Below are 14,973 nucleotides of genomic sequence, written 5' to 3'. Positions count from 1 at the left end.
ATTAGGAATTGCCAGGACTTTAAAATCAGGGATTTATTCCTGGAGAATTCTTTGCTTTTCCTGGGATTTTTTTTTTTCTTGGCTTTAATTCCCAGAATTAAAGGGAATTTAATTTAATTCCCATAATTAAATTAATTAATTTAATTCCCACGGTGTCCCTGTGAGGGAACTGGGATTGTTCCCGATTTCTGCTGGGTTTTTTTGGGAATTTTATCCCAGTTTTCCCTGAGGGAGTTAATTCCCAGGATCCATGGGAAGGCTGGCACGGAGCAGGCACAAACAAAAGGATTTCTGTCCCTGCCAGCAGCACAAATTCCAGGCAGGAATTCTGGGAATTGTTTCCTGGGAAGTGGGAAGGGAACTGATTCCAGGGAAAACCTCATTCCTGCAAAATTCCTTAAAATTCCTGCAAAATTCCTGGAAAAATCCCGGTAAATTCTGACAAAATTCCCATAAATTCTTGAAAAATTCCTGTAAAAATCCCGGTAAATTCTGACAAAATTCCTATAAATTCCTGCAAAATTCCTGTAAAAATCCCGGTAAATTCTGACAAAATTCCTACAAAATTCCTGCAAAATTCCATTGAATTCCTGCAAAATCCCTGTGGATTCCTTCACAGCTCTTGTGAATTCCTACAGAATCCCTTTAAAATTCCTGCAAAATTCCCTGGGAATTCCTGCGAAATGAAAAGGGAAGAGAAAGGAAAAGAAAAGGGAAAGGAAGGGAAAAAGAAAAGCAGAAAGAAAAATAAAAAGGGAAAAGAAAAAGGAAAAAACAGAAGTTCCAGCCTGTCCAGTGTGTGTGCCTGTGCTGATTCCCACATTTTCCACGTTTTCATGTGCATATTTTCCCACATTTTCCCCATGTTTTTCCCTGTTTTCCTGTGCATATTTTCCCACATTTTTCCCTGTTTTCCTGTGCACATTTCCCCACATTTTTCCCTGTTTTCCTGTGCACGTTTCCCCACGTTTTCCCACATTTTTCCCTCTTTTCCTGTGCACGTTTCCCCACGTTTCCCCACATTTTCCCCTGTTTTCCTGTGCACGTTTCCCCACGTTTTCCCACATTTTTCCCTGTTTTCCTGTGCACGTTTCCCCACGTTTTCCCACATTTTTCCCTGTTTTTCCCCCGGCAGAGCCTGGCCCAGCTGGAGAACCTGTGCAAGCAGCTCTATGAGACCACGGACACGGGCACACGCCTGCAGGCTGAGAAAGCCCTGGTGGAGTTCACCAACAGCCCCGAGTGTCTGAGCAAGTGCCAGCTGCTGCTGGAGAGAGGCAGCGTGAGTACAGCCCCAAAAATTCCCAAATATCCCCCAAAATCCTGGGATTCCACAGCCCAAAATTCCCACAAAAACGTGGAATCAATAGCAGCCAACAGCCCCGAGTGTCTGAGCAAGCGCCAGCTGCTGCTGGAGAGAGGCAGCGTGAGTACAGCCCCAAAAAATTCCCTAAAAATATGGAATTGCACAGTCCACAATTCCCTGAAAACATGGAATTCCACAGCTCAAACATTCTCCAAAATCATGGAATTCCACATCCCAAAAATCCCCCAAAATCATGGAATCAATAGGAGCCAGCAGTCTTGAGTGTCTGAGCAATCCCCAGCTGCTGCTGGAGAGAGGCAGCGTGAGTACAGCCCCAAAAATTCCCTAAAAATATGGAATTGCACAGCTGAAACATTCCCCAAAATCCTGGAATTGCACAGCCCAAAAATCCCCCCAAAACATGGAATTGCACAGTGCCACAATTCTCTAAAAATGTGGAATTACACAGCCCAAACATTCCCCAAAACCATGGAATTACACAGCCCAAACATTCCCCAAAAACATGGAATTACACAGCCCAAAGTTCCTCCAAAATCCCAGAATTCCACAGCCCAAACATGCCCAAAAATCCCCAAAGTCCTGGAATTCCACAGCCCAAAACTTCCCCAAAAAAACCCTGGAATTCCAAGGATTGATAAAGGAATTGTGATGATGCCCCCGATCTTGTAAATTCCAGCAAAATCCCTGTAAACTCCCATAAATTCCTGTAAAAACTTGGGGATTCATCCTAGAACTGTTGCGATTTTTGGTATTAAAAATTCCTGTAAAAATCCTGTAAAATCTCTGTAAATTCCTTATAAATTTCCTGTAAAAACTCGGGAATTCATCCCACAATTGTCACAATTTTTTGGACGCGCCTCACCCGCCGAGTCGGGATCTACATCCCAATAAATTTCCTGCCTTCACCTCCAACTTCCAGCCTGCAATTCCCAATCTGTTTGCACTCCATGAATATTAAAAATTCCGTAATATTTTACTTTTTTTTTTTCTTTGGAATTTTTTTTCCCTGTTTTCCCAGTCCTCCTACTCGCAGTTGCTGGCTGCCACCTGCCTTACCAAGCTGGTGTCCCGCACCAACAACCCCCTGCCCCTGGAGCAGCGCGTCGACATCCGTGAGTATGGAGATAGCCCCGGAAATCCTGGGAATTTGCCTCAAAAAAATCTTGGGAATTCTTCACTAAAATCCTGGGAGTTCGTCACAAAAAATCCTGGGAGTTTTTCACAGAAAATCCTGGGAGTTCGTCACAAAAATCCTGGGAATTCGCCTCAAAAATTCTGGGAGTTCTTCCCAAAAATCACAGGAGTTCCTCATAAAAATTGCAGGAGTTCTTCCCAAAAATCCTGGGAATTCTTCACAAAAAACCCTGGGAATTCTCCTCAAAAATCCTGGGAATTCTTCACAAAAATCCCAGGAATTCTTCCAAAAAATCCTGGGAGTTCTTCACAAAAAATCTGGGAATTCTTCGCAAAAATCTTGGGAATTCTCCTCAAAAAATCCTGGGAGTTCTTCCCAAAAAATCCTGGGAATTCTTCCCAAAAATCCTGGGGATTCTTCCCAAAAATCCCAGGAATTCTGCTCCCATTCCATGGGGGGAGGCTCCTGAATCCCCTGGGAATTCCCTTTGGAATATTTTGGGGTTATTATGGGAGGTTTTGGCAGAGTTCAGGGATGAATATCCAGAATTTTTTGGGATCAGAGGGAATGGCAGCTCCGTGGTTTTGGGAATGAACCACTTGGAAAATTTTCCGATTTTCCTTGGAACGTCCAAATTTTCCAAGGATGTGGTGGAGACAGAAAGTGTCTGGAATATTATTGGGATTTGGGATCCTTTTTCCAGACTAATTCCAGCTCTAAATCCAATCTTTTTTGAGATTAATTCCAGGTCTAAATTCAGCCTTTTTCCAGATTAATTCCAGCTCTAAATCCAGCCCTTTCCCAGGTTTATTCCAGGGCTTAATCCAACCCTATCCCAGCTCTAAAACCTTTTCCAGGTCTATTCCAGCTCTAAATCCAAACCTTTCCCAGCTCTGAATCCAGCCCTTTCCCAGGTTAATTCCAGCTCTGAATCCAGCCCTTTCCCAGGTTAATTCCAGCTCTGAATCCAACCCTTTCCCAGGTTAATTCCAGCTCTGAATCCAACCCTTTCCCAGGTTAATTCCAGCTCTGAATCCAACCCTTTCCCAGGTTAATTCCAGCTCTGAATCCAACCCTTTCCCAGATTAATTCCAGCTCTGAATCCAACCCTTTCCCAGGTTAATTCCAGCTCTAAATCCAACCCTTTCCCAGGTTAATTCCAGCTCTAAATCCAACCCTTTCCCAGGTTAATTCCAGCTCTAAATCCAACCCTTTCCCAGGTTAATTCCAGCTCTGAATCCAACCCTTTCCCAAGTTAATTCCAGCTCTGAATCCAACCCTTTCCCAGGTTAATCCCAGCTCTAAATCCAACCCTTTCCCAGCATCCTAAATCCCCAAATAAACCCCAACATTTCCCTCTTATTCGCGCCGTTTCTTCCAACCTCCCTGAATTCATTCCCTCAAACCAACCTCCCCAGATCTCCTTATCCCTTTGGGTTTTTGTGTCCAGCTCCATTTTTCCCATTTTTTTTTTTTTTCCCAGGGAATTACGTGCTCAACTACCTGGCCACTCGGCCCAAGCTGGCGACGTTCGTGACGCAGGCGCTGATCCAGCTCTACGCCAGGATCACCAAGCTGGGCTGGTTCGACTGCCAGAAGGACGAGTACGTCTTCAGGAATGTCATCAACGATGTCACCAGGTTCCTGCAGGTCAGATCCCCCAGAATTCCCAGGATTCGCCAAAATTTGGGAATTTTCAGTTGACCTGAAGGAGTTCGGGCGCTTTCGTAGCGGTGATTTCAGTTGGGGATTGCCAGGGTGAAGAGATCCTGAAAAATCAGGGAATTGTTCCTGGATAATCTCACCTTTACACCAGGTTCCTGCAGGTCAGATCCTTCCTCAGAATTCCCAGGATTCACCAAAATTTGGGAATTTTCAGGTGGCCTGAAGGAGTTAGGGCTCTGTTTTCAGCTGGGGATTCCCAGGGGAAACATCCTGAAAATTCAGGGAGTTTTTCCTGGGAGCTGGGAATTGTTCCTGGGTGTTCCCAGCTTTAGGATCCATCTTTTCCAAACTCAAATCCACCCCATGGATATTCCTGAGATTTCTTTCAACAACCTCCCAAAACCTCCTTTTTTGTTGGGTTTGTTTTTGGTTTTTTTTTGCTTTGTTTTGTTTGGGTTTTGTTTTGGTTTTTTTTTTTTGGTTGTTTGTTTCTGTTTGGGGTTTTTTTGTTTCTGGGGTTTTTTTGTTTGGGTTGTTTTTTTTTTTTTTTAATAAGGATTATTAAATTCTTTCTAGCCAAGAACTTATCCAAAAAAAAATTTTAAAAAAGGGGAATTTTTCCCCAAACAAAGCTGTGCCTTTGCCTCCCCAGGACAGTGTAGAGCACTGCATCATAGGAGTGACAATCCTGTCCCAACTAACGAATGAAATTAATCAAGTAAGTGCTACAGCCTTCCTCAGTGAAGTAAGTGTCCAATTTTCTCATTCATATTGTTGTGTCCTGCCTTTTCTGGGGTTATTTTTTGGGGAATTTCGCTGTCTGGGGAGGGATTTTTGGGGTTTTATTCGGGTTTTTTTTCTTTTTTCTGGTGGTTGTTTTGCACTCCCTGTTTGTGGTGAAGTGCTGGGAGCTCCAGTCTCGAGGGGTTGTTTTGTTTCCTTGGTGTTTTCCATCTTTTCCCATGGTTTTGGTGTGGTTTTCTGGGATAAGAAAGGGGGAAAAAAATAAGGAATTCTTGAGTGGGGATGAGTGGAAGAATTTTCTGTTGTCAGCTCTTTGTATTGACCAAGGATCCAGGGGCTGGTCCAGGATTGGAATTGATCCCATAAATCCAACCTGGATAATTCCTGCCAGTTCCATTCCCTTTGGAACTGGGAATTCCCATCCCTAAAATCCATTTTTGGCAAAGACTGAAGAGAAACAAGGAATGAATTGGGAATAAATCCAGGGAATTAAATCCCAGGAATGGGATTTATCCATGGAAAAACCTTGGGGTTGGGATCCAGTGGCTGATCCACAGTTGATCCCATAAATCCAACCTGGATAATTCCTTCCAGTTCCATTTCCTTTGGAGCTGGGAATTCCCATCCCTAAAATCTGAAAAAAATATTTTTGCTGGTTTGGGCCAAGATTGAAGAGAACTGAGGAATAAGTTGGGAATGAAACCCCAGGAATGGGATTTATTAATGGAAAAGCATCCCTAAAATCCCAAAAAATCAAAAGGATTTTGCAGCTGATTTGGGGCAACGATTACAGTGCAAAGAGGAATAAATTGGGAATAAAACCCCAGGAATGGGATTTATCCATGGAGAACCTGTGGGGTTGGGATCAGTGGGGTGTGGGGGACATTTCCTGGGGTTCCTCCTGCATTTTCTGGGGTTCATCCTGCATTTCCTCCTGCATTTCCTGGGGTTCCTGCTGCATTTCCTGGGGTTCATCCTGCATTTCCTCCTGCATTTTCTGGGGTTCCTGCTGCTTTTCCTGCTGCATTTCCTGGGGTTCCTCCTGCATTTTCTGCTGCATTTCCTGGGGTTCCTGCTGCTTTTCCTGGGGTTCCTGCCCCATTCCCAAGCTCTGATCCCATTTCTCTCCCTGGGCAGGCTGACACGAGCCACCCCCTGACCAAGCACAGGAAAATCGCCTCGTCCTTCCGCGACTCCTCGCTCTTCGACATCTTCACCCTGTCCTGCAGCCTGCTCAAACAGGTGTGGCCCATGGGGATGGGATTGGGGGAATTTGGGATATTTTTGATGTTTTCACCCTGTCCTGCAGCCTGCTCAAACAGGTGTGGGCAGTGGGGATGGGATTTGGGGAATTTGGGATATTTTTGATGTTTTCACCCTGTCCTGCAGCCTGCTCAAACAGGTGTGGCCCATGGGGATGGGATTGGGGGAATTTGGGATATTTTTGATGTTTTCACCCTGTCCTGCAGCCTGCTCAAACAGGTGTGGGCCATGGGGATGGGATTGGGGGAATTTGGGATTTTGGGGATGGGGTTGGGATGGAATTCCTGCCTAGAATTCACCTAGAATGAAACCATCACTTTGGATGAATTAGAGAAATTTTTCTTTTTATAGTAATAAAAAGTACTGTGTATGTAGTGTATATATATATATATATATGTATGCATATATATATAGTGTATATATAGTCTATATATGTGGTATATACTATATATAGTATGTATATATGTACATAGTATACATGTTTATATATTATATATGTACATTGTGTGTATATGTATATTTTATATATATTATTGTGTTTGTAATATTGATAAATAGATTAGAAAAAAAAAATCAATAGATATTATTTCAAATAAAAAACCCTAAAGGGGATTTGTGTTTAACATTTTTGAGAATTCCATGATTTCCTGGATCCCTCAATCCTGTGCATTCCAGGGAGAAAAATGGGAATGCTGCCTGATATCCTTGTGCTGAAAACACTCTGGAAAATTCCATTTTTCCACCTGTAAAACAACACCTGGTGTTCATCCCAAAGCCCCGTCCAGCTTCAAATGAAACCCTACCTCAACCCAGCATCCCCCTGGCTTCATTTCCCCCCTGTTTTCCTTGCCTTAATTCCCTGTTTTCTGCAGGCTTCTGGGAAGAACCTGAACCTGAACGACGAGAGCCAGCACGGGCTGCTGATGCAGCTGCTCAAGCTCACCCACAACTGCCTGAACTTCGACTTCATCGGCACCTCCACGGACGAGTCCTCGGATGATCTGTGCACCGTGCAGATCCCCACCAGCTGGAGATCAGGTGAGGCTGCAGGAGCTGCCACATCCCAGCTGGGAAACGCTCAGATCCTGGCATTTTTCAGAAATAAATCCCCCAGGGCGTGCAAAGCCAGAGGTGGAACTCAGCGCTGAACTCGCCTCATTCATTTTTGGGGGATTTTTATTTGCTTTTCCCTTCCGGTCTTTCACCTTTTCTTCCAACAACCAGGAAAAATTGATCAAAAAAAATGAGAGAATAACTTGGCACCTTTTTTCTCACCTGGAAAATGCTCAAATCCTGGCATTTTTCAGAAATAAACCCCCCAGGGCGTGCAAAGCCAGAGGTGGAACTCAGCGCTGAACTCGCCTCATTCATTTTTTGGGGGATTTTTCTTTGTTTTTCCCTTACAGGTTTTCACCTCTCGTTCCAACAACCAGGAAAAATTAAATTATAAAAGAATTAGGGAATAGCTTGAAACCTTTTTCTCACCTGGAAAATGCTCAGATCCTGGCATTTTTCAGAAATGAACTCCCCAGGGCGTGTAAAGTCAGAGGTGAAACTCAGCGCTGAACTCGCCTCGTGTATTTTTTGGGAGATTTTTATTTCCTTTTGATTTCCAGGCTTTCACCTCTCATTCCAGCAGCCAGGAAAAATGGATTAAAAAAAAAAATTTAGGGAATAACTTGGCACCTTTTTACCACCTGGGAAAGTCTCAAGTATTTGGATTTTCCATAAATAAACCCCAGGCTGAGGGTTAAACTCAGCACTAAACCCATTCATTTTGTGGGGATTTTACTTTGCTTTTAAAACCCTTTTCCCTTGCAGTCTTTCACCTCTCATTCCAACAAGCAGGAAAAACTGATTTTTTTTTTTTTTTTTTTTAATTAGAGAATAATTTGGCACCTTTTCCCCCCATCCTGCTGTTCCCAGCAGGCATTTGACAGGCACAGATTGTGTTCCTAAAATACCTTCCTGTCATCTTCTCCCCCTTCCAGGCTCCAGTGGGTGACTCCATTTCTAGGAAAGGCATTTTGTGTTAAAAATAAAAAATCCTGGGAGAAATTTTTCTTGGGATTTGTGATGATAAAATAAGGATGAAACCTGTGGGAAGCTGGAAATAGAAGTAAAATCTTCTTTCTTTTTTTCTTGCAGCATTCTTGGATTCTTCGACCCTTCAGTTGTTTTTTGATCTTTATCATTCCATCCCTCCTTCATTTTCTCCTCTGGTAAGTCCAGGATTTATTTTCCTTTATTTTAGGGTTCAGCTGGGAGATTCCCTGGGGATTCAGCTTGTGCTGAAGTGCTGCTGAGAGTTTTGAAGCATCTCCAAGGTTGGATTTTCCCTAAAAAACACTTTTTTTTTTTTTTTTTTTTTTGGTCTGGAATTCCAACCTCCTTTCTCCTTACTCAACTTGGAATTTTCTGTTTGCTCATCCTCTTTAATTCCCCCCCAAAAAAAAAATCCTAAAAACCACACCAGGAGTAGGGAACACACCAAGGAACACACACTCTTCCAAACTTGGCCATGTCCCATTGGGATTAGAGGGACAAAAGCACAACTGAGTTAAAATTTGGATTATTTTTTCTGGATTTTTTTTTTTTAAAAGCCATTTCAGACATTTATCTGATAAATTTTTCCCATAATTAAAGCTCAATGAAAACAAGGTTGAGAGGGAAGGGCCTTCAGAAGGAATTTTTCCGTGGAGACTCCACTTTTTCTGGTGGAGTTATTGGCTAATCTGAATTTTGAGCCTGCAGGAGAGATTTGAGGTGTGAGAATTCTTTTTTTATAAAAAAACTGAACCCTTTTTTTGAATGGAAATCTGAAATGGTTCCATTGGCATCAAGGATTGGGATGCCCATCCTGGACCTGGCACTCAGAGCTCTGGGCTGGGTGCCAAGGTGGGGATCAAAGGTTGGATTCTGACCTTGGAGAGCTTTTCCAACCTCTACAATTCCATAATTCTGGGATTTTGGAGATTTTTGGGGATTTTTGGGGATTTTTCCTGCTCCTTTGCCTGCTGTGATTTCTTTCTCCGCTGCGGAGACAAAGGAGCTGTTTGGTCCCTAAAGCAGCTCCAAACCTCAATCCCTGCTGGTGCCATGAGGGGAAAATGTGTTCATTTCCTTGTTTTCATCCCAGTTTTGGGGTTTATTCCTGGTTTTTGTGGCAGGTTTTGTCGTGCTTGGTAGTGCAGATCGCCTCCGTGCGCCGCTCGCTCTTCAACAACGCCGAGAGGGCCAAGTTCTTATCTCACCTGGTGGATGGAGTGAAAAGGATACTGAAAACCCCCAGGTGAGTATTCCAGGTGGGAATGGAGGCTCTGTGTCCTCTCCTTGATATTTCATCCCAAAAAAATCCTCTTCACGTCCCGTTGGGCACTCGGCAAAGGGGGGAATTGTGCAGCGTTGTCTTGTTCTTCTCTCGTGCCACCATTCACCACCGAGGGAGGTTCGTGGTGGGGATTGGGAACAATTTCTCCATTGGAAGAGAATTTAAGGACTGGATCCACCCCTGGAAATGCCCAAACACCAGGAAAGGTGGCAATTGCTGACCTGGCTTAATGGATTTTTTGGGAGCTTGGATTGTTCTCAGAGCTGGCTCCGATTCCAGGATGATCTGAGCTTGTGGCAGGGAACAGCAGAGCTGTTCCTGTAGGAACAATTTCTCTCCACTGGAAGAGAAATTAAGGACTGGAACTGTCCCTGGAAATGCCTAAAAACCAGGAAATGTGGGAATTGCTGACTTGGTTTAATGGGCAGAGTGGGATTTGTTGGGAGCTTGGATTGTTCTCAGAGCTTGCTCCAATTCCAAGATGATCCATCCAAGGCTGTGGCAGGGGACAGCAGAGCTGTTCCTGAGCCCCCTCCTGCCTTTGTCCCCTCAGAGTTTGTCAGACCCCAACAATTACCACGAGTTCTGCCGGCTGCTGGCGCGGTTGAAAAGCAATTACCAGCTGGGAGAGCTGGTGAAGGTGGAGAATTACCCCGAGGTGATCCGGCTCATCGCCAACTTCACCGTCACCAGCCTGCAGGTACAGCTTTCCTTTCCTTTCCTTTCCTTTCCTTTCCTTTCCTTTCCTTTCCTTTCCTTTCCTTTCCTTTCCTTTCCTTTCCTTTCCTTTCCTTTCCTTTCCTTTCCTTTCCTTTCCTTTCCTTTCCTTTCCTTTCCTTTCCTTTCCTTTCCTTTCCTTTCCTTTCCTTTCCTTTCCTTTCCACCCTCAGTATTCCTGGAAAACACAGCAGGATCCTCTCATCCAGGGCATCTTTACAGAAACCCCACATGGATGATCCCTGAATTCCTGGATGAAATCCATGTGGGAAGGCAGAGTTGTTGCCATGCCTCCAGAGGCTTTTCTATATCCTAGCAGGGAATTAAAAACAGGAGTGAAATAAGGTTTATTTTTAGGATTCTGTCTCACTTCACTGTTCCTGTGCAGTCAGAGGGATTGGGAATAATTGGAATATTGGGATATTCCCACTGAGTTTTCCAGCTGTGTGTGCACAGCCCTGCACAGGAGAGGATTTAAAAAAGAAATCCCTTTGTTTGTGGGGTTGGAATTCCTGGGAAGCAGCTCAGTGTGTGGGAGCTGGGGGAGGCCTGGCATTCAGCTCCGTATCCTGGGAATTTGGGGTTATCTCCCAGTGTTCCCTGGGAATGACTCTGATCAGGAGTGCCCTGAAATTCCTGGGTAATTGGGCAACCAGGGCAAGGTGGAAGGAACTGAGATTTAAATGCCTTCTAGGCCAAATTCTGTGGGAAAAACTCAAACCAAACCACACAAATCCTGACTCCATGGCTTGTTTTCCTTCTCTTTTCCCTCTGGAAGTTCTGGGAATTTCCTCCCAACAGCGTGCTCTGAAATTCCTGGTTAATTCGGCAACCAGGCCAGCAGAAGGAGCTGAGCTTGAAACCCGTTCCAGGCCAAATTCTGTGGGAAAACCTTAAACCAAATCACACAAATCCTAAATCCTTGACTTTTTCTCTTTCCCCCTGCAGCACTGGGAATTTACCCCCAACAGCATGCTCTGAAATTCCTGGGTAATTTGGCAGCTAAACCATTAAAGGCTGGAAGGTGGAAGGAGCTGAGCTTGAAACCCGTTCCAGGCCAAATTCTGTGGGAAAAACTCAAACCAAACCACACAAATCCTGAATCCTTGGCTTGTTTTCCATCTCTTTTCCCTCTGAGCTCTGGGAATCTCCTGCCTACTGTGTGCCCTGAAATTCCTGGTAATTCGGCAGCCAGGCCAGTGGAAGGAGCTGAGCTTGAAACCCGTTCCAGGCAAATTCTGTGGGAAAAACTCAAACCAAACCACACAAATCCTAAATCCTTGGCGTGTTTTCCTTCTCCTTTCCCCCTGCAGCACTGGGAATTCACCCCCAACAGCGTGGTTAATTCAGCAACTAGGCCATTAATGGCCGGAAGAGGGAAGGTGGAAGGAGCCGAGCTTGAAACCCGTTCCAGGCCAAATTCTGTGGGAAAACCTTAAACCAAACCACACAAATCCTAAATCCTTGACTTTTTTTTCTTTCTCCTTTCCCCCTGCAGCACTGGGAATTCGCCCCCAACAGCGTGCACTACCTGCTGAGCCTGTGGCAGCGCCTGGCTGCCTCGGTGCCCTACGTCAAGGCCACGGAGCCGCACATGCTGGAGACGTACACGCCCGAGGTGACCAAGGCCTACATCACCTCCCGCCTGGAATCCGTGCACATCATCCTCAGGTGAGCCCTCACAGCTCCACCTGCCTGCCCAGGCTGTGGAAAATTGGGAAAAATGAGGCTGTTCCTCGTTTTGGTTAATTTGGTTACCGGACCGGTAATGATTGGAAGGTGGAAGGAACTGAGCTTTGAATACGTTCCAGGCCGAGTTCTGTGGGGAAAAGTTAAATCAAACCACACAAATCCTGACTGCCTGAGTTGTTTTCCTTCTCTTTTCCCTCTGGAAGTTCTGGGAATTTCCTGCCTACTGCGTGCCATGAAATTCCTGGTTAATTTGGCAAACTAGGCCATTAAATGCCAGTGGAAGGTGGAAGGAGCTGAACTTTAAATAAGTTCCAGTACAAATTCTGTGGGAAAAACTTAAATCAAACCACACAGATCCTAAATCCTTGGCTTGTTTTCAATCTCTTTTACCTCTGGAAGTTCTGGGAATTTGCTCCCTATTGTGTGCTCTGAAATTCCTGAGTAATTTGGCAACCAGTGAAAGGTGGAAGGAACTGACCTAAAATGGATTCATTTGGGACAAAATGGATTCATTTGGGACAAAATGGATTCATTTGGGACAAAATGGATTTATTTGGGAGGAACTGTCACTCTTCCCAACCCAAAGCATTCCGGGATGCTGTGAATTCCACCATGCAGCTCCCACAGGCAGAGCAGGGATTGCTGGCACTCCCTGCTCCATTTTCCATGTCCTTTTTGCAGGGATGGCCTGGAGGACCCTCTGGAGGACACGGGGCTGGTGCAGCAGCAGCTGGACCAGCTGTCCACCATCGGGCGCTGCGAGTACGAGAAGACGTGTGCGCTGCTGGTGCAGCTCTTTGACCAGGCTGCCCAGTCCTACCAGGAGCTGCTGCAGAGTGCCAGTGCCAGCCCCATGGACCTGGCTGTGCAGGAAGGTCAGGGAATCCCATAAATACCATCCCAAATTCCATAGATCCCATCCCATGGATCCCATCCCATCAGAGTGCCAGCGCCAGTCCCGTGGACCTGGCTGTGCAGGAAGGTCAGGGAATTCCATAAATCCCATAGATCCCATAAATCCCATCCCATGGATCCCATTCCAATCCCATCCCATCAATCCATCAATCCCATCCCATAAACCCCATCCCATGCTATCCCGTCCCAAAGTCTCATCAATCTCATCAGTCCTGTGTGTTATCCCCAGGCCGCCTGATGTGGCTCGTGTACATCATCGGCACAGTCCATAAATCCCATCAATCCCATGGATCCCATCCCATCAATCCCATGGATCCCATCAATCCCATCAATCCCATGGATCCCATCAATCCCATGTATTATCCATCCCCAGGCCGCCTGACGTGGCTCGTGTACATCATCGGCGCCGTCCATAAATCCCATCCCATCAATCCCATAGATCCCATCCCATCCCATGGATCCCATCAATCCCATTGATCCCATCAATCCCATGGATCCCATGGATCCCATGGATCCCATCAATCCCATGTGTTATCCATCCCCAGGCCGCCTGACGTGGCTCGTGTACATCATCGGCGCCGTCATCGGTGGCCGCGTGTCCTTTGCCAGCACGGACGAGCAGGACGCCATGGACGGAGAGCTGGTGTGCAGGTGAGCTCCTCACCCTGGAATTCCAGGAAAATCCACACCTGGAAAAACGGGAACGGCTCAGTGGGGTTTGTCCAGGTCTGGTTCTGGTGGGAAATGAGGTTGGAAAAGGGATGGGTGGGGCAGGGAGTGAGGGGAAAGAGCAGGGAAATGGGAATTGGTCATGGGTTATTGGTTGTGGGAAATGCTGGGAATTATTGGGAATGCTGAGAATTATTGGGAATACTGGACATGGAAATATTGGGAATTCTTAGGAATATTTGACTTGGGAATATTGGGAATTCTTTGGAATATTGGATTCATGAATAATAGGAATATTTGTCTCGGAAATACTGGGAATTATTTGGAATATTTCCTCCCATTTCTCTCATTCTCCCTCACTTTTCCCCTCCTATCCCCTCTTTTCTTGGCCCCTTTTCTCCCCATTTCCCCCCAATTTCCCCCCATTTCCCCATTCCCCGTTTCAGGGTGCTGCAGCTGATGAACCTGACGGACTCGCGCCTGGCGCAGGCGGGCAATGAGAAGCTGGAGCTGGCCATGCTCAGCTTCTTCGAGCAGTTCCGTAAGATCTACATCGGGGACCAGGTGCAGAAATCCTCCAAGGTGAGAGCCCACAGTTCCACAATTCCCAAAATTCCCACAATTCCCGTGTTTGCCCGGGAATACCGGCCCTGCTCTGGTCACTCGTTGGTGTGTGTTGGTGTTAATGCAGTTAAATCTCATTTTCTGGGAGTAAATCCTCCTTTTAAACCTCATTTTCTGAGATTAAATCCTCATTTTACCTGCAATTCAGTTCCATTTCCTGAGAGTTCTCCTGGAATTAAATCTCGTTTTCTGGGATTTTTCTTTTTTTTAAATGTCTTTTTCTGAGATTAAATCATCACCTAACCTGCAATTCAATTCAGTTTATTGAGAGTTCTCCTGGAATGAAATCCCATTTTCTGGGATTTTTGCTCCTATTAAATCTCATTTTCTGGGATTTCTCCTGGAGTTAAATCCCATTTTTGGTGATTTTTCCTGTGAATTCCAGAGAAATCCCATTTTTGGGGGATTTTTTTAGGAATTTTCCTCAATGCAGAATGATGCTGCTAGGCCAGAAAAAAAAAAAAAAAAGGGGAAAAAAAAAATCAGAATTCTTAACATTTAGATCAAACCAAACACCCCATGGGAAAATCCCACAATTTCCCATTTCCCACGGAGGGCAGAGTGGATTTTTTGGGATCATTCCCAGATTTCCTGGTGGGTTTGGAGCCTTTTTTCCATGTTTTTTTTTTGTTTTGGTTTGGTTTTTTTTTGGCAGCTGTACAGGAGGCTCTCGGAGGTGCTGGGGCTGAACGATGAGACCATGGTGCTGAGCGTCTTCATTGGCAAAATGTGAGTGGAATTCCAGGAATTTTGGGAATTTTCAGCTGGAAAATTGAGCTCAAGGGGTTGGGAATTCTGGGTGATCCAGGGAAAGGTTTTGTGGGAACAGGGTTGGGGTGGAGTTTTACAAATGGCGTCAAAATTCTCTCAAAATTCTACACAAATTCCACA

At 45.3% G+C, this 14,973-nt stretch overlaps 1 protein-coding gene across 1 annotated transcript in view; it reads left to right on the top strand.

Annotated features, from left to right (window-relative positions):
- XPO7 (exportin 7) overlaps positions 1-14,973 on the top strand; it is a 30,388-nt gene that overhangs the window by 3,229 nt on the left and 12,186 nt on the right. Inside the window, 14 exon segments of the mRNA XM_088180144.1 lie at positions 1,136-1,282; positions 2,346-2,439; positions 3,946-4,112; positions 4,780-4,845; positions 6,009-6,113; positions 7,007-7,172; positions 8,283-8,356; positions 9,305-9,439; positions 10,019-10,165; positions 11,681-11,853; positions 12,556-12,749; positions 13,335-13,440; positions 13,905-14,040; positions 14,738-14,811. Of these exon segments, the coding sequence (XP_088036270.1) occupies positions 1,136-1,282; positions 2,346-2,439; positions 3,946-4,112; positions 4,780-4,845; positions 6,009-6,113; positions 7,007-7,172; positions 8,283-8,356; positions 9,305-9,439; positions 10,019-10,165; positions 11,681-11,853; positions 12,556-12,749; positions 13,335-13,440; positions 13,905-14,040; positions 14,738-14,811 (1,784 nt within the window).

The sequence above is a fragment of the Sturnus vulgaris genome, chromosome 28, assembly GCF_052056855.1.
Source record: "Sturnus vulgaris isolate bStuVul1 chromosome 28, bStuVul1.hap1, whole genome shotgun sequence".
In the NCBI taxonomy this organism is placed as follows: Eukaryota; Metazoa; Chordata; class Aves; order Passeriformes; family Sturnidae; genus Sturnus; species Sturnus vulgaris.
The sequence above is the reverse complement of the archived record's forward strand: the minus strand, read 5'-3'. Positions and strand labels throughout refer to the sequence as shown.